Source organism: Buteo buteo, chromosome 8 (genome assembly GCF_964188355.1).
Source record: "Buteo buteo chromosome 8, bButBut1.hap1.1, whole genome shotgun sequence".
Classification (NCBI taxonomy): domain Eukaryota; kingdom Metazoa; phylum Chordata; class Aves; order Accipitriformes; family Accipitridae; genus Buteo; species Buteo buteo.
The window spans coordinates 45,303,616-45,328,063 of record NC_134178.1 but is presented as its reverse complement, the minus strand read 5'-3'; the positions used below and the strand labels follow the sequence as shown (position 1 = coordinate 45,328,063).

The following is a 24,448-nucleotide window of genomic DNA, read 5'->3' as shown; positions in this document are numbered from 1 at the left end:
ATTTAGAAAAGACAGGAATTTTAGCTTAGTCTTCTATGAAGCAGAACCAGAGTAGTTAGTATATTTGTAATCTTGAACAAAAATCATTTCCTACATATCCAACAAGTTTATTCAGCATGTATTCACAAGGAGTTCTTTGAATAAAAATACGTGACTTGCAGTTTCTTAATATTGCAGGCCACAGCAGCAGAGTTTTAAAACAGTTTGAGGTATTAAATTTATTCAGCATCTTTACATAGACCCAATTTGGATCTCATTAGAGAGTCAGATGTCCATGTCAAATAACACAAAAATTGTATTTTTGTCCTCATAACAGCAGGTCTACTTACTGTATCTCAGAACAGTCACACGAGAACAAATTAAAATGAATGCAAGAATGCTTTTTGATACAAGATGTTGTTTTAGCATACCCAGTACCTCTTCTTTTTGTCCAACCCAAAACATGGCTCTGGCTTACTACTCATTATAGCCTGCTGAGTCAGGACTATTACTGGGCACTGCAAGAGAAAGTGAACCATTAGAAATTTTTCCAGCCTAGGTTCTCAAGTATAGTGAGGTAAAAGGGTCCAGTATTTTTCAATCCACAATGGCAGCAGTAAAAAGTATAAACTGCTAAAGCAAAATAAAGCAACATGCCATAATTTAACCTACTGTATTTGTGGTCTATATTATTAGGGTTAAAGGACAGACTACATCTTCCTAACACTTATTTAGAGTACACTAAATCCTGTATATAGACAGTCTGGTGAGCTAGGAAGTACCCTTGATCTTGAAGGGATCAGAACCAAGTTTGGCTAAATCCACAGTGGTTTCCAAGGCATTCACTAAAAATGCCTCAATTGGTGAAACATGTAGGCTTGCTACTTACAACGTTACTTGTCATTATATTCTTGATCTTATCTTAAAATATTATGCCTATTTTGGGAAATAAGTTTATCTTGTATAACTTCCCCATAATCACATTTGATAGGGGACTGTTGCTACTTGTGAATATCCTGCGAGCAGATATATTATAGCTGAAATAAAAGAAAAATGATCTGTCACTGAAGCGTTTCAGCAGGTTGTAATTGTAATTTCACATTCTTCTCTATCTCAGAATTCAGCAGAGCTCTAAAGAAGATTTTTAAACAGTTGTAGACCTGCTGGTTAGAGAGCTAATAACTCAAGTGGCTAAGTTACATGACACTTTTGTATGCAAACTTCATCCTTTGTATCTGATTTTCTGTCACAGCTTGCATTTGGCACTGCAGTGTTTGAGAGCATTGCTTGTTTAATGTATGACTGCCTGGACTGGAGAAGACAGCATTGTAACTACTTGGAAAACACCAAGTTTATTAATGTGTCTGCATTATCAGAGAGCAAATCAGCACAACCATCTGCAACTGAGGCAAGGATCCTTCTCTTCTTGTAGAGAATGACTAGTATAGGCTAGAATTGCCTGTCTTTAATTCTGCACACAAAAATTCACGTTGGGCCATCACTCCATGTGTAATTTTCTGTGAATGAAATTGGGATTTTTGCCTTCAGCATTTAAAACATCAAAAATGGAAAAAAGTTGCCAAGCATTGGGGAAACAGAAAAAGGAAAATTTGAAGGATCATACAGGCATAAATTATCACAGGTGTAAAAATCCCTTAAATAGCTTCTCATGACACCTTGTGTCTGCAAAATCAATATACCTGCACAGAGCTACTATGTTTTGTTGCACATATGTGAACTACAAAAAAAAAAAGTTATTAGTTCTATGCAAGATCAGTTTCTTTATTTTGTTCATGGTAGGCAAAAGCTTAAGTGGACAGAAGAAAGTGGCGTTTTAGGACATGTACTAGTAGCAGGGGAAAAAATGGGCTTACTCCATCTGTAGCAGTACTACTGAATGCTCATTTAAAGCATTCATAAAACTACATTCTTACTGTCTTGTTCCATTCAGAGTTAGGTGGGATTTCCCTCCCCTAATACCAGCCATTTAAAAGTTTAGCGTCTAGGGTAAGTAACTAAAGCTAAATGAAAATATTTTTCCCTATGTATTTGTGCAATCCTCATTTGTTCTACTGTTTCTGAGCGTTTTTTATCTTTCTTTTTGTTCCTTTAGGTGCAACCAGCATCACAGCTTACAGCTTCGAAGAAAAAAGGGCAAGCAGAAGAAATTCTGCCAACAGTAATTTTGTCACAGGGTATGTCTAAGGGATTAAAGCACTCATCTGTAGCTGTTAACTCTGTCATACAGTTCATTCATCTGACAGCACAAATCCTTGAAATATTTGCACAGTAAGCTGAAGATACGATTTGATGTTGTGAGAGTAGTTTCTTGGTGAATACATTGTGAAAGTCTCTGGAAGCTGCGGTGGTGATAACTAAGTTCTTTAGAAAAACACTTTTTCTATCTGTTCCTAGTCACAGTCAGATTTAAGAGCTCTACCGTAATGTATTTTGTTAGTCTTTTTTAAAAAAAACTGTCTGAAGGTTGGTAATATAAATAGGTGTTTCTGAAGACATCGGTCTTAATGTTTTATCTCTTATTACAACAGAGGAAGAAGCTTCTTATTTGGCTACTTCTGTGGACATGAGGTATTACAATGACTTGCTTAGTCAGATTCCCGAAGAATACTTTTCTGTACCCTTAATGCTGAACTGCATGTTGGAACAGGTGGGAATATTCTCTTTATAATTTGTGTGGCTAATTCAGCTTAGACCTGGTATAATGAATTGATCAAAGATTAATAAATCCATCTGTTTCAGCCTAAAATAAGAGACTGTGCATGGAGGCACTGACCAAGGAGGTTCATTACAAAGGAATCACAACTCAAAAGTGACATGTTTGGTTTTCTTCTATATTGTGCACTTACCCTGTACATACAGTGTTATTCCAAAATTATTTTTTCAAGACTACAGATCCAATATAATCAAATGAGGAAAAAGCTGTAATTTCTTAGCTAAGTCAATAACAAGTTTTCATGTCCTGCAACAATTTTTTTGACACTGAACTTCTACTGTTTTACTCAGTACAAAGGTCTTAGGGCAAGCCTAACATTAAAGTGGCATATATCAATGCTAGTGCTAGACAGATCTGACTTCTGTTGAGTTCAGACACAATCTGTGAGTTAGCAGAGACCCACAGTATGATTTGGAAATCCTCCTTTTAGAAATAAAATTTCAGCACAGTCTTATTCTTTTTTTACTTTTTGCAATTTAGTCTGAAAATAGACTCAGGCAAAAATACTCAAAATAAGGTCCAACACCTGATACACAATCAGTTTTTAATTATCTGTGTTCGTTAACAATTCTTAACATTTCAAGTTAGAAGTATTTTTCTTCTCATCCTTCCAAAAGTAAATAATAGGAGAAAACATTGAATTCTGTTTTCCATAAACTTTGTTTGGGGCAGGAACTAAAATGGAGAATTGCATTATTACTACTTGTGGAAAAAACCCCACTGTTTTCTTTCCCAACAAAATTTATGGATGTTTAGCTTATAGCAAGATCTACTTGGTAGTTTTCATGAAGTTAAGCAGCATTCACACTGTAACGAAAGCTAACATATATCATGTTTGCCAGGTTATTGCAAGTGAAGAAGACCTTACACCACCTAGTCTGGTGGTACCAGAGCCTCGGGCAGATGGGCTACATCATACCATTGCAGATCATATAGCCTCTCTCCTTCCTTCTCTTTCACTTCCTGAGAGTGAAAAAAAGGTTTGTGTTGTCTTTTGTTCATTTCCTAAAATGACAAAATAAATCTGATGATTGGAGTTTAATACATCTTTCTTTTTTAACAGAATCTATATGACTACTTTTCTCCTAAATACAGTGAAAAAAAGACTGTCACCCCCAAGTACCCTCTCCTATTTAACTACCATGATACCCTGGCTCAACGGTTGCACCTGCTGAAGGTATAGTGCTACCTATCATATATAAACAGTTCAGAAGTCCTCAGGCAGTGAATACTCAATGCACTAGAAAGGATGGAGTGGTGTTTTTACAAAGCAGAACAGTATAGCTTAGATTTTTCCTACTGAGACACACTAACGTGTTTAAGAAGCAGCAATGAGTTACTGCTACTGACAGAGCACACATCACAAACATAGAGCATGATACTGATTTCAGTGATCTGTTTGCATTATTAATAAGAATGTTTAGCCTTTGGCATAGATAAGAGATATTACAGAACTCTGTTGATTTACTGTAGTCAAACACTGATGAAACTGTGGAAAATGAGTTACTAACTTGATAATGGTGATTTAGCATGTAGACTTAGATTAAATACTAAGATGTAGAGAAGTGTAAGAAAAGATACAGAGATTGTTAGTGAACACAAGAAGTGTATTCAGGATGGCTAAATAGTTGGAGCATAGTGTATAACCAAGGCATTGCCAAATTCTAACAGAGGCAGAAAGGTTCAGAGACTGCAGGGTTTGGATTATTGCGAAGTAACAGTTCCCAGACTTTCTGAACCAAAAGAACACTGTGAATTTCTCAATCTTTTCCAAAGCCAAGGTGTAATTTTACTGTTAAACTTTGAAAATACTCTGAAGGTGATACAAGTGATAATACAGTTCTAGATTTCACAGCTGAGGTATGTCTGCCTGGCGTGGCTTCAGGAATTACAGATTGTCTGTGGAATACTTTGACAACCATTGATTAAGACAGTATTCAGTAACAAATCGAGCTTGACACATTGGAGGTATTCAAGCAGAAGGCAGGACTTGAGTAATCGTCGAGAGAGATGCTCTTAGCAGGCATACGCTTGATGTATATGAGGTACTAGCTGAAGAGGAAATTCAGGATGTAGCACAATGTTTGAGGAGTGGATAGAGGAAAAAGATTTGGTAGATGACGATCCAAGAAAAAGGTACCGTGAGTGCGTAATACTAAAAAGAGTGAAGCTGAAAGATACCAGTAAGTCTCAAAAGACAAATCCTTAAATATATAGGGATGCTGCTGTCACAGACTGATCAATGAGTTTACAGGCTTCATTGCTATGAGAAGTACCACAGACCAGCTGAAAGATACGTGGAAGGTACCTGCTGCCTGTCTGAATAGATCAGTAGATATATCTGTATTCCAGAATTTTTTAGTTTAGCTAGCGCAGGCAAATATCTTTTAACAAGTGTCTGCTGTTATGCTGTCACTTATTCTCTTATGTATCTCATTTTTTCTGCCTAAAACATCTGACACCATGATTCAAAAACACACTGTGAGCACATGCTCAAATTTAAGTTTATGTCCAACTGACTTAAGCACATGCTTATGTCTTTTGCTATAAAAAGGCTTCTTTATTCAAACCTAATTTTTAGAAATCCACTGGTGCGAAAGTTTACTTTAACTGTGGTACTTTGGTTTTTGTTCCAGGTCCAGGAGAACTTAAATCCAGAAAAGATTGAATGTGAAATGATGCATAAACTGCCTCTTACAGAACTTATACATTTCACCCTTCCTTCAACTGAAAACAACACTAAACGCTTGGCCAGAGTTCACGAGCTCATGCATTATTGTACCAGTGGTAAAGTGATTTTCTTTTTCATTGATATAACTCCAATTTTTTTTCTTCTGGTTGATGATCCTCTTAAATAGCAGGAATTTCAGGACAAGTTTTTTCAGCTGCCTAAAACCTTTGCTGAATTTCCCATTTTCACATACTTGCTTATACCTTAGCCTACTATACAAGTTCTTAACTTTAGACCTCGGTTTCACAGTTAATGGGAAAGGCTATATGAGTATTAAATATCACATGACTAAGAGCTGGAAGTATGTTAGAACTCATTTATTTATTTATATTCACAAACATACAAACACTTACTAAATCTGAATAAAAAAAAATACTAGTACAAATTGCTGTTTTGATCCTAGGACATAGAATGCATTTCAGGAGATGCTGATGTAAACTGTATGGTTAATTACCAACACCCTTTTGGCGGAGGAGCACATGTATCTTAGGTAGAAGAATTTTATTGGACAATAAATGGCTTTCAGAATGTATTCTGTATAAGCTTTTGGTGTTAATAATGAAATGGCTTCTGTAATAGTCCCTTTATCAAACCAAGAATACATTCACTTCTTCAACCGTAATCACTTCTGCAGCTACCTTTTCTTGGAGTGTGCATGCCACCATGACGTACACTGTGTAACAATCCCAAAGACTACATAAATACCCTTAGGTAGTTTCAAAAGTTTACTCTAGTCTACTAAGAAATACAAACATCCAAATCCATTTGATTACATTTATGCCATCGTATAAGGCACAGGATTTGAAGGTACTTTCCCAGCTATTCAGTCCTGAAATCCCTTGTGTTGGATTAATTTACACTCGCTGCATTGTTTCTAGTTGTTGGTATGTTCATTTTGGACACTGAGCTATTAAGGTATTCTGTAGTGCTGTAGCATTCCAGTTGATGGGTATCAAATTTGATGGTCTTCACTGAACCATACTATACTGCCAAACTCTCCCAACTGTTAACTTAGCTAGCAATGTCTTCACTTTTATCAAGAAGGTGATTCATTTGAGAAGGAGATGATATATCCAACATTTTCAAGATGTTTGACATGCTTGGGTGTGTAACTACCATGAAGAGAAAACATTTCAAACTGAAGACACTCTTTGTGTGATTTGGGCACTGAACTACCTGTCTTAAAATTCAGTCCTTCTCTTGATTATCATTGTTACATGGACACCAATGCATACAACCATAAATAGGATTTATTATTGCCTTTGCATCTTGCATGCTTCTGTGTAAATCATGTATAAAACTTTGTCTGAAGAGGAAAAAAAAAAATTGATGCTTGGTTTGAGGAGCTACAGATAAAAAAGTTCATGATAATGGAAGCCTTTTCATGAACTGAAAATAACTAGTTGTTAACTGGTTTGGTAAGGTCCACTCAGTATTTTAAAATCAACATCATTTATATAAAGTTAATGAGCCAGGAGGTATTCAGATGTAGGAAGCACTTCATTTAAGATGGATTAATGGTTAGGCATATCATTTTGCAATTTGGAAGCATTCAACTTTGAATGCAGTGTAAAATGTAGCTCACATAATTTGATCCAATACCGTTAAGGAAATTGTTGTTGGCTTCTGCAGAGTTGCCAAGAACAATATACTTAAATAGTCTTCTATTTATCTTCTGCTGAGCCATAAGGACATTTTCAGTTAATGATTGTAATTCTTTTATAGAACTTCTGAGTTGGGCTGAAGTAGAAAGAGCCTTCAGAGTGTTTACTTTTGAAAGCCTGAGGCTGACTGGGCTGAGTGACTCTGGTCTCCTGGAGAGCTCTGGATCTATGGTTGGAGGTGATTCTGAAGTGTCTTATGTCCCTTGGGATAATCCAGCCAGGTTTGCAAGACAGCTGAGACAACTCTTCCTTATGGAAAAGAAGCTTAAATGGAAATCTCCAAGAGGCTCTGGTAAAAACCTCTCTGTTTACATTACTCCTGAAGAATTTGAATCCACTATTTATTTTACCATACCATTTGCTATTGCAGGGCTGTGATTTTTCTTCCTTGTACAAATCGCTGAATTTTCAAGTATTGTATAGTCTGTACATCAAGTATGTGTGTAGGAATCCTAGATAAGGACAAAAGGTAGCAATTTTGTGTGACAACATTAATAGTTTATTTAAGCAACTTTATGTCTGTAGAAAAGTACGTGCTAGAAACCTGTTTTATTGTTTATGACATCAAATATATTTTATAGACATAAAATACTGAAGACATGCTTAAATACTTTTTTGAATAGAGGCTCTTGTGAGTTATGATGGCAGCCTTGACAAAGGCAGTAGCAACCACAGAGTGAAATCAAAAGTGATGTATGAGGTTAATTAGATGATTGCTAGTGAATGAGTATTAGAAAATGCAAAGAATATATAACTTACACGAGGACTCTGGAAAGCGATATAAAAAGTTGAAAATTAAAAAAAGGTGTTCTATATGTTGTAATTACACATGCATACATACCTTTTCCTTTTACATTTTTTTTCTTCCAGGCTTTCCTCTTCTTTCACATACAGGTTAATCCAGTGTAGAGTTTTGACATTCAGAATTTTAGACCAAATTCAGAAGTAACAGGGAAAGAGGAACATATCTATTAGGTGTTGAAGAAAGTGAGACCAATGAAAATAAATCAGAATAAGGCTAATGTGGTAGAACTGATGTTGTAAGGTAGAAGTTTAAACATCCAGTTTTCATAGTCACATTAGACTCTCTCTGTATTTGGCCAGAAATATGTGAGAACCCTCAGGTTAAAATCAAAAAATGTCTGAGCTATGTCTCAGCTTCATCAGCTTCTCTTGCTTCTCTTCCAGTCTGTGCAATTAGTGTATCTTTAGCAGGTTACTATGTGGCATATAACTATCTCATTCACATTGAAATGGGAACATTTTAGAGAGCAGGAACAGAGATGGAGAAGACCTCTTGTAGACAATGCAGAGTGAATTTTCTGGAAGTTTTACATTTTCTCCTGCAGATTCTAACATAATGAAAAATTGTTCTGATTAAAGGAGCAGTGTTGGCCTAGAAGCAACATTAAAAACAAGTGATTATTTTTCCAGGATGCAAGAAAAGTAGAAATTAGGCCAGTTTAAGCGGCTATACCTTTAGGTTCGTGATGTTGCCCATGCTTTCCTAATATAGAAGTCCAGGCAACCAGCTTAGATGGGATCCTTTCCTTAGGAGGTTGGAGCAGACAAAATTGAATCCTGCTTATGTGCCTTTCTCCTGAATTTTGGGAACCTGTTTTGGGTGTTAGTTTATTCTACTTTTATAGTCATCACAATACTAAATATTGCAGTTACAAACATAGCTGCCAACATTTCAACACTTTCATAGCACAAAAGCAAATACCAGGAAGATAAAACATTTGCTTTCAGATTTCTTAAATCTTATAAAGGCAGTCAGTAAACAGGTCTAATTTCCTAGAGAAGCAGAGCCTAAAGATATCTGTCTGGAAGCTGAGCTGGTTGGTTACAAGCCACTTATGAACAAATACTTTCTGGAGTATTTTCTCCCAGGAAGAGTATTTTTCTTGTACGCATGAATTTTGATCAGATATTAGTGATCTCTGCCCTAACTCGGGGCATAAAGAATTCTATTAAAAGGATATTATTTCAGAAAATCATGAAAATATAGAAGTTAAAGTTTCCATGTGATCCTATTCGTATAAGGTGCTCATTGTAACAATGGAATGACTGGTCAGATCCTCAGGAGAAGTAATACTCTGTCAGTAGCTTATAGAACTCTATAAATCCAATTAATTTAAAGTTTAAAATTTGCATTTTTCAAAAATGTGTGAAAATGTCAAACCAATTGATTTTGCCACCTTTTTTTTATGTCATCTGTGCAAGGGAATGCTTGTTATTGCTTCTCAGTATGCAGAAAAATGGTTCTTCATGTGTGAATCTGGAGGACACTTCTTAAAGAGTATTTCTAATGGTTTTGACCATGCAAGAACAGCATAGGACAGATAAAGAGGATGATTTGAGTAGGTCTTATAAAGTGGGGGGAGGGGGTGTGTGTGTGTGTTCGTTTGTTTGTTTTATTTAATTGTCTGGCAGTCTGGCACTTCTTGTCCCTGGATTTTAAAGTGCTTTTTTGGGAAAGAACTGTAGCAGAGCTGATCATGTATTTATAGGACTGGTATCATAAAAGGAAGCTTCCAACTTGATGGTAATCTCATCGGGGGGGGGGGGGGGGGGGGCTAAGGAAATTGCATCACTCTGACCTTAGTGTTTAGGGATGAAACTTCTGGAACACTTCTTAAAATTCTGCTTTCAATTTCCAGGACATACAGAAACAAATGGCAAAGGTGGAAGAGATGATCTGACTGATCCTGTTTTGAACAAAGAATTAGATCTTCTTATTTCTGATATGGCAAGTGTAAATAAACGGTGAATAAACTGTGCTCTATAGCACGAGACAACAGAAGATACCGTTCAATGCCAGGACATGTTACTGGGGATTCCTTTGCAGTGCTGCATGCAAATGTTAATTTTGTGATGTTTGGCAAATAGCACCGTAACTTTTAAGCACTATGAAATCACTTTCTTTGAATTCCAGGGTGATGGGACTTGGTGAAGCTACTAATGACAATTCTATGCTGGTTTCACTGAATACCAGGGGACCAAATACTAGCATGAGAATTTGAGAGAAATTGCCAAACTATGTTATGCTAATAAACTGTGTAGTTTGGCGTCTTCAGAAACACCTGTCTGCCATACAGCCCTGGATAAATATAGCAATTTTAAAATTACTTCATAGGACATGTTTAAATATTCATAATTGCTTACAGAACTCAAAAACATATAACCTAATAATAAAAATATTTAGATTATGTTTGCCATAAAAAAGCCAAGACCAAAAACCTTTGGGAATAATTGTGTTTTTTATTAAATAGTGCCATACGGGTCTACACATGTGCAGCATTATGCAATTAACTGTGATGCAAGATGGGATGCTGTCTATTAAGTCAACAAGATTACAGTTAATTTAATACAACTGATACTGAAATGTTGATACTCATTATCTTGTTTTGGTGTATCTTGAGGTGAGTCCAGAAAATTGTGGCCTAGGACCAAGCTTACAAGAAATAAAAAAGACACAGAGGCGTTGTTTGACAGACTGGAGTTTTGCTGAGCATTTTCAACCCCATGTTCTTCTTCAGGTATCTGTGAACTGACAGTCTTACACATACAGTCACCCCTCAAAATGCTGTACAAAGTATTAGTAGCGGAGTACAGGGTGTTTCCTTGCTAGATAATTGATTCAGCTTTATCCCTTTTATGTTTTTACCAAAACCCATTGTTCTTTAGCTACTTTTCAGTTTCTTGTGTGAAATTTAGTTTGTAATGGGTTTTTACTTCCTGGTTTGGCCAAACTGCAGCTGTCCTTTTTGGTAGTGAGTCTTTTAGCTAAAAGTGTGATGGAGACAAAATGATCTTGCCCTTAGGGTTGATCCTCTGTGGCAGTTATGGGACTCATTAGTGCACGTATGTGAAAGTATACTTTGCAAATACCTGTACAGTATATATTTTATGGGCAAATAGAAAATTTTGTTGTAATGGTACTTCACCCTTTCAGGGCTACAAGCTTCATTTATAGAAATCTTGCAAGCTAAAGACTAAAACTTATCTTGCAGAAAGACAGAATGACAAATGTGAAAGATAAGTTCAAGTGTAGATGGTTTATATTGGTAGGCATTCTCTTGGGAGGAGTGGATTATTAGTTCCTGTGCTGCCTTGAGCTTTATATGCTGCAATTCTTATTTGATCCTGACACATGCTATGCATGAATGAAGGAAAGGCTGCTTGGAGTTTTTCAACACCATGTTAGTATCACAACTTTAAAGTCTAGTCATACATTTCAGTACATGGGGAATTCCTTCTTATGCAACATAAATAGCTAATACTAACTGAACTGTCAATGATTAGTGAATCTAGTCAAAAGATACTGATGGAAAATAATTCTAACAGAAAATAACTTTTTATTGCAATGGAAAATTACATTTTGTAAGAATATTTCTTATACTACGTATCGCATCTGAACATAATTTCTACACCAGCTGTTATTAAGGTTTTCATTTTTAAAGAGGATATTTGTTGATATGGAATTATTTCTGTTTTACTTCAGTTGCATAGTTTTGTAAAAATAATAGTTTAAAAGAAGGCTTTCTTCTAGCTATAACTAAAATAAGTTTCAGCCTGCAGACAATGTAAACATTGAAAAAGATGGGGCAGTACAGAACAGAGTGGAATAATGTAGAACACAGTAAATCTCAGAGATGTACAGGCTGTAGTATAGCAAATCAAATACCAAGTAAACTTAACTGAGCTCAAAAAAAAGTAAATTTGTTTTCTTTTTACCTGCTATACGATAGTTCTGCTTTTATTTACTATTTATTAATGTAAAAACTGTATTATTTAAATTTGTTTAAGTATTTATTTAATATTTATATTTATTTGTGTATTATCTAGCCAAACTTTTCCATTCATGGTCAGTCTCAGAAAGTGGAGCACAGTAACTGCCTCTTCTTAATATGAATAGCGGTGGAGTTTCAATTTCCACCTGCCCAAGCACTTCATATTGCTGGAATCCAAATGCTTTGCATACATCTTGTAGGAAAGTGAAGTTCTGAAGCACCTTTTGCTAAAAACTGTGCTGTATAACATCTGTACGTATGCTACTGTCTGCAGGGAGGACGTACCTTTATTTCTTTCCTTTTCAGGTTCTTCATACTGCATCCCAAGAATATAGATGTATTGATTCCTTTTATCATGCCCAAGATAAGTCTTTGCTAATGGTTCTTCACAATCCTATGAATCAGTATCGTTTGTGCCAAAAGACTTGGGATATTGCATTGCACTCTAATGTTGGATTCAGGTAATTGATTTTATCTTTCATGTCTCATTCACAGTCATTTTAAATTAAAGCCTGCATGGCTATGCTTGGGGCAAAGCTTTGAAATTAAAAGGTATCACGGTGTAACACATTTATGAGAACGCAAGTCATGCAGGTGGAAAACAGTGCTATGTGAGAAGAATTCTACTGAGACAAAGCTTTTCTGAGTGAGGAGAACCATGCAGTTACTGTATGTGACTCCTTATCACAAACTATAAAAATATATAGAATGCACACATACACGCAAAGTCATATTAGGGATATCCACAGCAAGAAAATTATGCTGAGGACACTTCAGGTGAGGGAGTTTAAAAGGTAAATTCTGTCTAAGAATGTACTTATCAGGTTTTTCAAATACGTATACATAAATTGGGCGAGTGTCACTGGGAAAATACTAGAATAATTTTTTCACAGAATACCACATTCTTCTTAATTCCTTGACACTATCTGCTCACCAGTTAGAGGCATGCAGGTGGTTGATGTGTCCACTATTAGAGCTTTTGTCAGTGGACCTCTTCATTTTGGAATACATTTTTGCACTGAAACAGCAATATAAATGATGATGTGGATCCAACCGCTATTCCAAATAATTGACTGAAAATAGAATATGTGTCCATGTGATGATATGTAAAGAAGTTACAATGCCACGGAGAGACAGCTGAGCTATCTTTAACCATGTTACTCTGGTGCTCTATGGATTAATTAGATTTGATTTGTCAAATAGAATTTCAAGCAAATTATCTAGTGGACACCCCCCACCCACCCCCAATTTGTCTGCAGGCATCCCTTTCTAAGTGCAGTACCTCATGTATCAGAATATAGGAATCTTTTAATGGAAACTTTTGTTGGTACCTATATATTTGAACAACTTTGAATACCAAATAGGCAAAGTGTGCCTTCCTGAAGACAAATTTGTACTGTATTTCATATCTTTGCTCTCAGTTAAGGAACTCTGTGTGAGTCCATCTCAGCTTTCCAGGCACTTAGATTTAAATTATTTGCCATGAAAAGAGGCTGTTGTGATTAGCAGTGACTGGGACCAGAGCCAGAAGAGATTTACCAGCAGAAACACAAAGTTCCTTGGAGAAAATGCTGGCTGTTTTGTGGTTTTTGGGCAAACCCACTAAATGCCTGGTCAATCAATTTTTTTATATGTATATAACAGCTGAAATCTTCCCCAAAAGATAGTGAAAGATGGTGTGTTCAAGTAAATCGGTCTTGCATTCAGATACACCCAGGCAGAGGGTCAGTGGTCTCAAAGCCTGTTACACAAAAGTCTGTTGCAGCCCAGAACTGTTTACTTTGCAGGCTATTCTTACTCTTCTGCAGGACACTGGACTTTAAGGGCCTGATTGAAGTTGCTTAAACATAAACACCTGGTGCCAGTTTAGCTGCCTGGTGTAGAACAAATTGGCTGGTCACCTTGAAAGGGCATTGAAATAGTCAATTCAATGCCAGTTGAGAAATGGGAAGACCTCTCAATGCAAACAAAAGTTGCTAATTTTGCATCCAAACAAGGAATGAAGCATGTTCTCTGGCAGATGCGTTATAATTGAGTTGAAGATGCAATATGCTTCCTCCTTCTTACTCTTCCACATAGGCTGGAAACAAGGCTTAGACATTAAAGATAGCTTCTGCTTGGGGCACACCATGTTTGTTCAGTGACAATTCATCAGGTTCTGTTTCAAAGCAGCAAGGAGTTCCTAAAAGAAACTGGTACAAAGGCTAACAATAAGGTTTGGCTTTGCTCTTGTTTCCTAGAAATATTCAATGTCACTGCTATATATGCTGCTTAGCATCTTTGAAGAGCTATGGGCTCTCATTTGGTATCTGTTATGTGCTATCAATACCTGTCTTTTCTCTGCAAAATAATCAGCATGTTTTCTGACCTTATTCAACCTTTTTGCTAAAGATCACTTCAGATTTCCAGACAAAGTATCATAAATATTTACTAGTGTATGTGTCCAAGCAACATAACACCTCTGTGGAAGACAGTCTTTAAATACCTGGAGTGCTTCAAGCTGTTGTCTGCAATTTAGCTTTCAGATCCTGCCGAGTTACCAGAAACAGGCACAAACCCTACTTATTAATTAAGCAGTACTATTACTAGTTTTTACCTTTGTATGAAATAACTGGCTCCTGATGAGTTTAGTAACAATTTTTCCTTTTATTAAAACTACTATCATTCTAATTTGGGGGATATATTTAAGAGTCACATTTTCACCACAAGAGAATTACAAATACACAACAGATGCTGTGCGTGACTATCTCTCTGTTAGGAGTTCTCTACCTGTGTTTACTTGTTACTTCTTTATCGTGACATCTTCTAGACCACAGACCTGCTTTGTAGGGTTGTTCCATAGTTGCTGTCTGCAATATACTTCTGTTACATGCTAATCAGTTGGTTACAGTGGGTCCTGTTACAGCAAATTCTCATGCAAGGGGGAAATGCAGTTTCTTACGTTGCAGCAGCTTTTGCTCCTGGAGATCCCTGTTACCCTTCCATCTTCTCTATGGAGATCAGGTCCCAAAAATTCAGGAATTGTACTGTTTAAAGGGTGGACAGGAGGAGGTTGCATGTGAAATCCAATGGATGACACTAAGTGGATCCAGAGGCATGGGCACATGTACCTGCGGTGATACGTGTATATAAAATATTTCAACTCTGGTTAGGATAAGTGGCCACTCTTATCAGGAAGCCAAATGAATTCAGACATTTTCAAAACTATTCTTTTGCTCAAAGTTAATCTTAATGACATTTGTTTACTGTTTCATAGTAAACACATTACACAAGTTACTGGAAAAGAATAATCCTTTCTGAGAAATGATTCTGAGTCAGACGTTGGCAGTAGTGACATCAGAATACATATTAATAGAATGGGTATTTTTGACTTTGAATGACTGTTTCATTGCCCTAAAATATTTTCCATGCGAATAATCTCTTTTTTATTTATAATGTATATTTGTCTTCAAGTTATTCCAGTGCTGGCAACTAGGTTCTAGCCTAGTTTTGCCTTTTGTTTTCAACACCTTTGTTTTTATAGCTTGTACACTTCAGATACAAGCAGAGTCACCTTGTCCCCACTGGGTATATGATCAACAGTTTTCTCCACGCAAGTTTCCCAAAGCAGGCTCCACCTACACTGCAGAAGCTGGGAGGGACTTTTGTATCTGGAAGCTGTACCTGAACTTTAAATATCTCTAATCTGTGTAAATAGCCTACATATTAATTCTCTTGGATGTATAATGTAATGCTGCAATAAGAACTTTAAAACTGTCATGAGGTCAACAATTGGTTGTGCTGTCTACATGTTCACAACCCAAAACTGTAATGCATACAGAGCTTTTGAATACAATTGAATCATCTTGAACTTATAATTGCAAAACATTATGAAGACACAACAACTGAATCTCGTGCATTCTTTAAAAGCCCCTTGTAGTTTTGCACACATGAAGAAGTTTAGTTTAAAGAATTATTGTAACACTCCAAACAAGGGGTTGAATGGCAACTGCATATAAGACATCCATGCTTTGTCCTACCTTGGAAGCAGTTGTTCACAATGAACTATTTTAGCAGTCACTTCAGACACTTTTGGAAGATGAGACAATGCAACTACAGATACCAGCTGCAAACTCTGGATCAGTTTGTCATTCAGTGCTCACTTCAACTTATTAAGAATATTTACAATTAACAATTGTATGCCAGGCTACATTGCACTGATTCTCTAATCTGGATTTGGATGACAATTTCCAAACACCTTGCTTGTCACACCGATAAAGAAAAGCTAGAAATTAAATAAAATAACACCTCAGTTGCTGAACGAACAAATGAAGTGTATTCTAAAAGACAATATCAATCAAGGGCAACTCAGAAAATAAGTTATCCTGGTGGTAACACAGTAAGGAGGAGAATGAGCCTGAAACTTTCTTAAACTGAATGTCTCTGTTTTCTGACTTTCTGGATTTTCTTTGGGAGCAGATGTTCTCTGGAAGACAAGTTTCTAATATCCCTTTGCAGAAAGGATAACCAAAATCCGAAGTGTAAGATACATTAAACAAATACCAGCCAGGCAAAAGCACCAGCTCCTGTAAAAACTGAGAGAAACCCTGTCAAATGCAAGCCTTCTCTCAAAGGTTATAGAATAATATTTGTATAAGAAACTGAGAAGCCAAGTGATCTTGTTTGACCTGAAATCATATTAGTGAAAACTGTATTATGGTAAATAAAGGAATGTTGTGCTTTTCAGGAGCTATCTCGAGCTGGTGGCCAACTCAATTGAAGACTGGGTGAAAGAGGAAGAAGTCAAATACCAAGAAGAGAAGATGGCTAAGGAAATAGAGTCTCTTAAACTGAAAAAAGCCATGGCAGAAGGACCTTCTGAATTGTCTGCATGTGCTGTCAAAAAAACTGGCTTCCCTAAGAAAGCTGAAAGTGGGTATCTTTTTGTTTTATCCTAGAAAATTCATTTTTCATGTTGAGTGCTGAGACCTAAGCCTGTTCAGAGCAGAATTGCGCATATGTTTTTTATAGGGTAACCTTGTTTTGTTATCTGTATAGACATAAATATGTTTTGAAATTAATTAAATGCACACATTTAAATATTCTGCATCATCTTCTGTTCTGAAAACTGAGACATTTAATGTCAGTTTACATTTACAATAGCTGTGTTTTAAGGATTACATACAAATACGAATCTCTGTTTAGATGACTGAACATATGAAGAGATGAGCAGTAGTTAAAGTTGGCAACACGGTTCAGGAAAATTCCTTTTTAAAAAGGCAGGATAAAGGCTGGAAGACAGAAGCTGTGGGCTAGAAGCTAAAACTGGAAACTGGAATTGAGTAGACTGTAGAGCAAACTTTAATTATAAGCAACATTTTGGGTAGTGAGAATTGTAAGCAGTTCATACAGTAACTGTTGAGCAGGCAGCAAAATCTGAAAACCCCTTTTGACAAAAGAGAACTTTTGTCCAAATTGTCAATTTTTGTATTTAAATGGTATTAACAATGATTTATTGATATTCAGCCTTTGCTTTGTTCACCTTCTTTGAGAATGCACTTTGAAGCCTTCTAGTACTAGCAATTAGCACTTACAAAAATAGGAATGTTAGTCCTCAACCCAATTAACACATCTGATTATAGTTTGAAAACCAAAAGGACAGTTACGACTTCTAAATCATAATTTGTACCTATGTAGCTGTCACAGGAGCTAGATAGAATCTTGCCCATGTGGTGCCTCATGACAGATAAGATTCATGGAGAAGTTCACTTGCTGATAGAAGTTAACCTCTAGGTGGGATGTGCAGGTGGGAAACAGTGTCTAGAGGTGATTTTGATTTCACTGGCACTGCTGTAACCCACACTGCAATTTCTACTTTTTAATGCAAAGTAATTTAACTAGAACTTTCTGGTAGTGTACTTGAATTCATCTTTTCTGGCAGGTAAATATTGGGTATCCAAGTATGATATAAAACCACACACCTAGAGAGAGACCCTTTTCATGAGTCATAGATGCTATAAAGCCCTAATATTAAACAGGGGATATGGTAAGTGCTTCTTTAGTGAAGGTTCGAAGGATCAGACAGCATTTATTCACATTTTTTGTCTTGAAAGTTTCTAATATCTACGACTCTGGTATTGAACTTGTTCTAGCGTTTGGTGAACTGGTTAAAGCACTGGATCTGAATTCTGGAACAGTGATAGTAGCAAAAATAATAAATACTGCTTATTGTTTATTCAGCATTGCTCATCTGCATAAAAAAAAAACTTGTGGCAGGAGCAAAGCCTTCAACAGCAAGAAGCAGAGTGTCAGTCTTTAAATATGTCGATATGTTGTTTAGCATATTTGTTTCCCAGTTATGACTATCAAGTAATCCTAGTTGTCAGATAAGTTTCTTCTAACCTGAACAGACTTTCTATTTTATCTCTAAAAAACTTTAACATTTTCTTTATTCTACTTTTATACTTTTACTACTTTCAAATATATATTTTTCTATTTACTTACGTTTCTATTATTTTTATTTTTCCATTTTTTAAAATTATTCAATTCTCATATATTTATAACCTCATTTATTCCCCTTTCATTTCTCAAAGGCAGCACATCAGGACCTGAGAGCGTAATGGAGACCATTCCAGAATCTCAATCCAACAATGAAAAAAGTCCTTTTGTCAGAGAAGGTTCTCTAAAGGTAAGGCAAAAATATGTATGTTTCTGAAATGGACTAATTAACACTGCTTTCCCAGGAAGGTAAGCCTTCGTTCTTACATAGGCTTGACTCAGTCCTCTTAGTTTTTCTGCTCTTGGCTGTTTCTTGTATACTTTATTTCTTGTTTTCTTTAATTTATTCCTTATTGATTCAGTTATGTTATTTTCTTAAGGGAAGACTGTTTGGAGTTAGACTAGATATTCCAAAAGCAATTTATAATTGCAGTACTAGGAAATGAGAGTTATGGATAATATCCTACTTCTCGTTGAAGTTTTCTCATTATAAAGCTATGAAAACATAAGATCCAGATTCATGGAAGTGCTTATGTACCCAACTCCTACTTTCACTATCTACAGCTCTTTGAAATTAAGGAATCTAAGTATGGTACCTCAGAGTTCCTTATGACAGAGAGTCCCATTTTATAGATGCAGACCATGGTCATGCACTACAGATGAATTGACCTGCCTAGGTTCACACAGTAAGTTTCTGGCTGAGGTAGGAGTTAAGCACATGGTTTTTAAGTCTTACCATTGGCACTACCAATTAATCTGCACAAATCTAACTTAACTGATGTTGTACTCCCCTGCTTTTTTTGACTTCTCGCAGACATAGTATGTCTCATCTTGTACTGTGTAAAGCTCTGCACTTAAAGCACTGATACTGAAATGTAGATATGAAATGGTGCTAACCAATTCCTGGGTACTCAGCTTGAGCTGGCACGGCTCAAGTTAGGCTAATGTCTAACTTGTAACTGTGCATGCTTACCATTTCTTCCAGAGAAGTGCTTGTGCTTTGGTATGCTTAGAACATAAAGTGCTACAAAGCCCTAAATACTCCAGAAAATCTCGGATGTCTTCCTGATACAAGTTGATAATTCTGGCATTGATACCGCATTCCTTTTTCTGTAGAAGAATACAATCATTTTATCTCACAGTTGCATTTGGGGAATAAATTAATACCAGTGATGCATTCTGATTTGGTGATAAACATTGTGGAAGAGTGCACAACAAAATAATCCTGTTATGACTGAATGTGTAAGATACAAATAATCATGTGATATGTCTACTGCGGTCAAGAGTGACTGGTCCTGTGGATTGAATGAGTCAGTAATTTTATGCAAAATATAGTGTGCAATATTGTAAAACTGTAGACAAGTTTGGAAAGCATGTCTTAGAGTGACTTAGAACATTGGTTCCTTTGAGTTTGTTTACTTGTACTCTTTTCAGCATACATATATGAAATATCTTATAATACAGAGAACTACAGTCTTTTGAATTCCTAATGTTTAATGTAGGCTTGGAAGGAGGAGCAAGTCCGATTACTAGAGGAAGAACAACTTAAGGAAGAAAAAAAAGGAAAAAAAGAAAATTTAGGAGGTAAAAAGAAAGGACAGGAGATAATACACGAAGAAAGTAAAGGTTCCAACAAGAAATCTTCCAAAGAGAAGTTTGAAGATGAGCCAGCAAAAGCCCCTGAACTTGAGGAGGATCCCAGCATCCCAGAACCACATTCTGAGAAAGTTTATAAGGTAAGGAGTCGTATTATTGCACCACATTAGGAAAGTGCTAACTATTTATCTATAGAGTCAAGATTACAGCAAAGCTATTATCCATTGTGAAATTGGGAGTTCAAGGCAAATTAAGCCTAACTATGTCTTGTTTAACTCTATCATTTTAGCAGCAGATCTGTTCCTAAAAGTTTTGGAAAGCAGTTTCTGATGTTTAAGATTATCCTACACAAGACTATTTAATTAACTTGCATGGGTTTAGTATATATGACATGAACACAAAGATAAGTTGATCATGTTTTTGTGCCCATGGAAAATATGTTTATGGGCTGAATTTTGCCTAAAAAATGTGATTTTCAAGGGAGAGGGTAGGAAAGGGGAACATAAAGACCTGTTCCAACTCCCGTATTCAGGGACTGCTAGACCTAGTTGAAGTTTTGGCTGCTCACGTTGGAAATCAAGTAAAAGGAGTTCACTGTTTCTTCCATTTCCCATTTCAAAATACATATTCTTGGAATGCCCTAATAGAAGTTATTCTGCCTGTTACACTAACAGAGGGGTATTTCTTACAGAGGGAACTCTTCACTAGTTTTGTCTAAACAGTTTTTAGGCAGTTTGCACTGCTTTGTATTTGCAGTCTAAACCTTGCATCCAAAACTTGCATAGGTCAATATATTTTTGTCTAAACTTGCTTGGGTACAGACTTCAAACTCAGAGATATATAGCATTTCAGTCTGAACTTACTTGAGTATAATCACCTAATTTTTGTGAATTTTTGGCTCTTTGGAAGGCACAGCAATCTAAGCATCAGATTTACAGTGTCCGAATTCCAAAATCTAGAGGGTGGAAAGCTGAATCTTTATCTGTCCTTTATCTGATCCCATGACGTTGTACTTTGTCTCTTTGTATTTGGCCAGAATTTTTCTTTCCCTGCCATTATATGTTAAGCCACCAGTCTACTTGCTACTCTTCAGTTTCAGTAATGGCTTCATACCACTGAAGGACCAGATTCTGCTCTCATGTGTAACAAGTTACTTCAGTTAGTAACTGAGAAATTATTTGGATATGACAATAGCATGCTATGTATTTGCTAAAGTTGTTATTACATTAGTTAAATATCTAAGCAAAAAAAGTTGACCACAACAGTGGGATCCTGGTGATCTGTCCTTCATTTACCTCTTTCATGGCTTCTGCCTTTCTCATTTACGCATAACCTAAAACTTATTTTTCCAGTTTCTTGGCTACAATACAGGGGAGGATGTCATTCAAGTATCAGGAACTAGTCAATATCTTTTCCCATGTGATGGAGGACAGATTCAAGTAGAGAAGATAGAGTTTGTAAAAGGTGATTCTTTAATTCTTTAGACTTTGTTTTGACCCAGTTACTAACTGATGGCATAGCTTCTTAATCCATAAATGCTTTTTCATGTCTCAGTGGTAGAAATTCAGTTAAAGACATTGTGAGAGTACTATGTAATTCCATATTAGCCTCTATCACTTCTAATGTTTACATTTTCACGTAGTGTGTTAACAACTGATAGATAAATAAAGTACCAGAAAATTAGAAATGGAGAAAAATCAGTTTATATTTATCTGTTAAATGGCAACCAATGCATGATATTTCAAGAATGCATGTTCCAATAATTTGTCCAGTCAAATGCAAAATATCTAAGCAACAGGGTTATTCTGCAGCCTCTCAGATCCAATTGTCAGGAAGTTTTTGAATATTTAGTCTAAACTCAGCTAATAATTTTGTCTTCTTGATCTACTACTAAGCAATTCAGTCCACTTCTGAGCAATTTTCTTTTTTGTGTGCTTTATAGTTGTAGGTGCAGGGGTTTCTTTGGGTGCAGGGCAGTTCTCAAGCCTAGTGGGAGTAATAATAGTATTCCGTTGCTTTGCAGGTCTAACTTTGGTAAAGGTGAAAGTGATAAAAGACAACCACAATTTCTTCATTCATATCACAGACCCCAAGAAGAACTTAAAAGAAATCGAAGTGCAAGAAATTAATGAAGAACAGAAAACTGGATCAGGTTAGTGGGCTGACATCACTAATATAAAGAATTACTAGTCTGACATATTTAGTAATTGGATGCAAACCTTATCAACTAACAGAAAATAAGTTCCTACTAACGGCAGAGGGTAAATAAGATCAGTGTTCTGTAAATAGAAGTAAAAATCCAGTTGTCTGACTTAAGCACTATGTAGAGAGCGCTTACCAAGATGTAGAAGTACAGTAAAGGTCAACAGGTGTAAACCAGTCTCTTTTCCAAAGCAAGGAAATCAATGAAAAGAGTCACCATTCCTTAAGAAAAGAGTCTTTATTGGAAGGCCCCCTCAGATCTTAATGTGGCCTGGGAAAGCCTAAGAAGATGCAAACTGAATCATGTCCACTCTGACCAGAATAAATGTCTGCCCTTGAAAGGGAAGATTTCCCCCTTTGAACTGGACCTCCTTTTGTGGGTCAGATAACCATAGCATTAGTGCCTCCTCAAGACCTTTGCTGTGGAAACAGATCTTTCTGCAGTTCAGTAACTTCTACTGCTGGTTGACATGTTACTAACGCTCAGAAAGCACGGAATCCAAATCCTTTCTGAACCCAGGCAAGAGCATTTCCAGGAAGAAAGCCAGTCTGTAACAATTTGCATGCATGTTCGGCAAAAGCGCTATGGAATTGCTCTCACTGAACCGAAGAGTATTGGATAAGTATAACTTTTGGTAGGTGTGTTAGCTCTTTTAATCTTCATCACTATTGAAAAGCATCCTGCTCTTGCTCCTCTCCTTGGCTTCAGCTGCCACCAGTGATGTAACTGTAGGATGTCTGAATAGAAAATTTGCATCCCTTCCACAGATGAGATGTTTCTTGTCTGCCCTTCTGAAAGTAGACCTGTATCATTCTGGGGCCTGCCAAATGATAATTTTAATCACCAGTGTGCTAGCAGCTGAGGCACGTTGTATTTGCTTGGCATGAGTGGGAGGCTTTCCTCCTGTGTAAGCAGGAGTACCTTATAGAAAGGCAGTAGGGAAGAGAAGAATCAATCCACTTGCCAGTGGCTGAATGATACGACAGTAAGCTTTTAATGCAGTCAAAGTGGCAAAACAGCATTCTGCACATGGTAGTCACCAATGAACATTGCAATGACAGACAGTAAATAGGAGGAGACGAGGTCTCAAATGTGTGCCTTGCTGATGAGAGAACTGGGAGATGGCTGGGTGTTGGGTACCTGCCTTAACCTTCTTTTCTTGTCTTCTGTGCTGCTCCTCACAGTTTTAAGAAGCTGTTCCCCATACTGGAAATCCCAAGGATTTCCTCTAACCAGCAGAACGTTTCTTTAAGGCAGTAGGAGGTGAATTAGATGCAAGGCAGTATCCAGTGTCACTGTCTTGGAGGTGTTGCCTTGCATAGCTCCTGTGGTTTTCAAGGATGACATACTCATCGCATGACATCTTGTCCTGCACCTCGAAGTGAGCTTGTCTCCTGATCCACTTTCACAAGCGCCAGATCTAATTTCTCAATTTTTTCTCCTTCCTTTTACTTTCTCCTCGAGGTATGGTCCCTGTGACAGTAGCTGAGAGACAGTGACTTTATTAGTGCATAGGCCACACGTGATAGGAGTGAGCAGTTCAGCATTCTTGTCAGCCAAGTAAGGAACAGAAACAAGGGTCCTTGACTCCAGAACTAGGTTCTTTTGCTGTTTAAATTCACAAAGACTTTTCACTAGTTGTTGCTATTAAACCTGTTTTTACACACCTATCTAATTAGAATGCAATTTCTAAATGAAAAATCACAGCTACATTACACAAAAGTGACTATTATAACTACCCTATGAATGGAATGATAAAGTTTTCCCAGTCCTATATTAATCTATTTTACAGGTTAGTCATCCACACTGAGGTGCCACTATTCTCACCAGTCATTGGTTTGCTGTTCAGGTGGTTGTGGTGTATGTTCCTATCTTTAAAATTCATTCAATTTTTTTTTTAAAGGAAAATTGAAAAATCGAAAGAAAGCTGTGAGCAAGTTTGGATCTTTTTCAGCCACCTTGGAAAATGGAATCCAGCTGTCCCTGAGCTATTATGGACCTACAGGGAAGACAGCAGGTAAAGTAAGCAAATAAAAGAGGATATTTGAGAACCATAGGGGGAATTCTTTTTTTTTTTTTCTTTTTTACTTCATACACTACTTAACCCAATAATTTCTTGCATGCAATTCTGCCTTTCTCAGCAGCTGTTACTACATGGTGGGGTATTTTCAGCAAGGCTCGAGATGAGATTACATTGTCAAGAATATTCTATGATTCAAATTTCAAAATGGAGGGAGGTCTCCATGCTTTTTTACTTGCTCTGAAAAC

The 24,448-nt window shown here is 36.6% G+C and overlaps 1 protein-coding gene across 1 annotated transcript in view; it reads left to right on the top strand.

Moving 5' to 3' along the window:
• SPAG17 (sperm associated antigen 17) overlaps nucleotides 1-24,448 on the top strand; it is a 99,569-nt gene that overhangs the window by 32,642 nt on the left and 42,479 nt on the right. Inside the window, exons 8-23 of the mRNA XM_075034474.1 lie at nucleotides 1,232-1,387; nucleotides 2,093-2,174; nucleotides 2,529-2,647; nucleotides 3,556-3,693; nucleotides 3,777-3,890; nucleotides 5,350-5,500; nucleotides 7,170-7,400; nucleotides 9,772-9,866; nucleotides 10,534-10,650; nucleotides 12,211-12,365; nucleotides 16,631-16,815; nucleotides 18,477-18,571; nucleotides 19,884-20,117; nucleotides 21,330-21,441; nucleotides 22,001-22,129; nucleotides 24,084-24,197. Coding sequence (XP_074890575.1) covers nucleotides 1,232-1,387; nucleotides 2,093-2,174; nucleotides 2,529-2,647; nucleotides 3,556-3,693; nucleotides 3,777-3,890; nucleotides 5,350-5,500; nucleotides 7,170-7,400; nucleotides 9,772-9,866; nucleotides 10,534-10,650; nucleotides 12,211-12,365; nucleotides 16,631-16,815; nucleotides 18,477-18,571; nucleotides 19,884-20,117; nucleotides 21,330-21,441; nucleotides 22,001-22,129; nucleotides 24,084-24,197 — 2,227 coding nt within the window. The remainder of the gene's footprint in view (nucleotides 1-1,231; nucleotides 1,388-2,092; nucleotides 2,175-2,528; nucleotides 2,648-3,555; nucleotides 3,694-3,776; nucleotides 3,891-5,349; nucleotides 5,501-7,169; nucleotides 7,401-9,771; nucleotides 9,867-10,533; nucleotides 10,651-12,210; nucleotides 12,366-16,630; nucleotides 16,816-18,476; nucleotides 18,572-19,883; nucleotides 20,118-21,329; nucleotides 21,442-22,000; nucleotides 22,130-24,083; nucleotides 24,198-24,448) is intronic.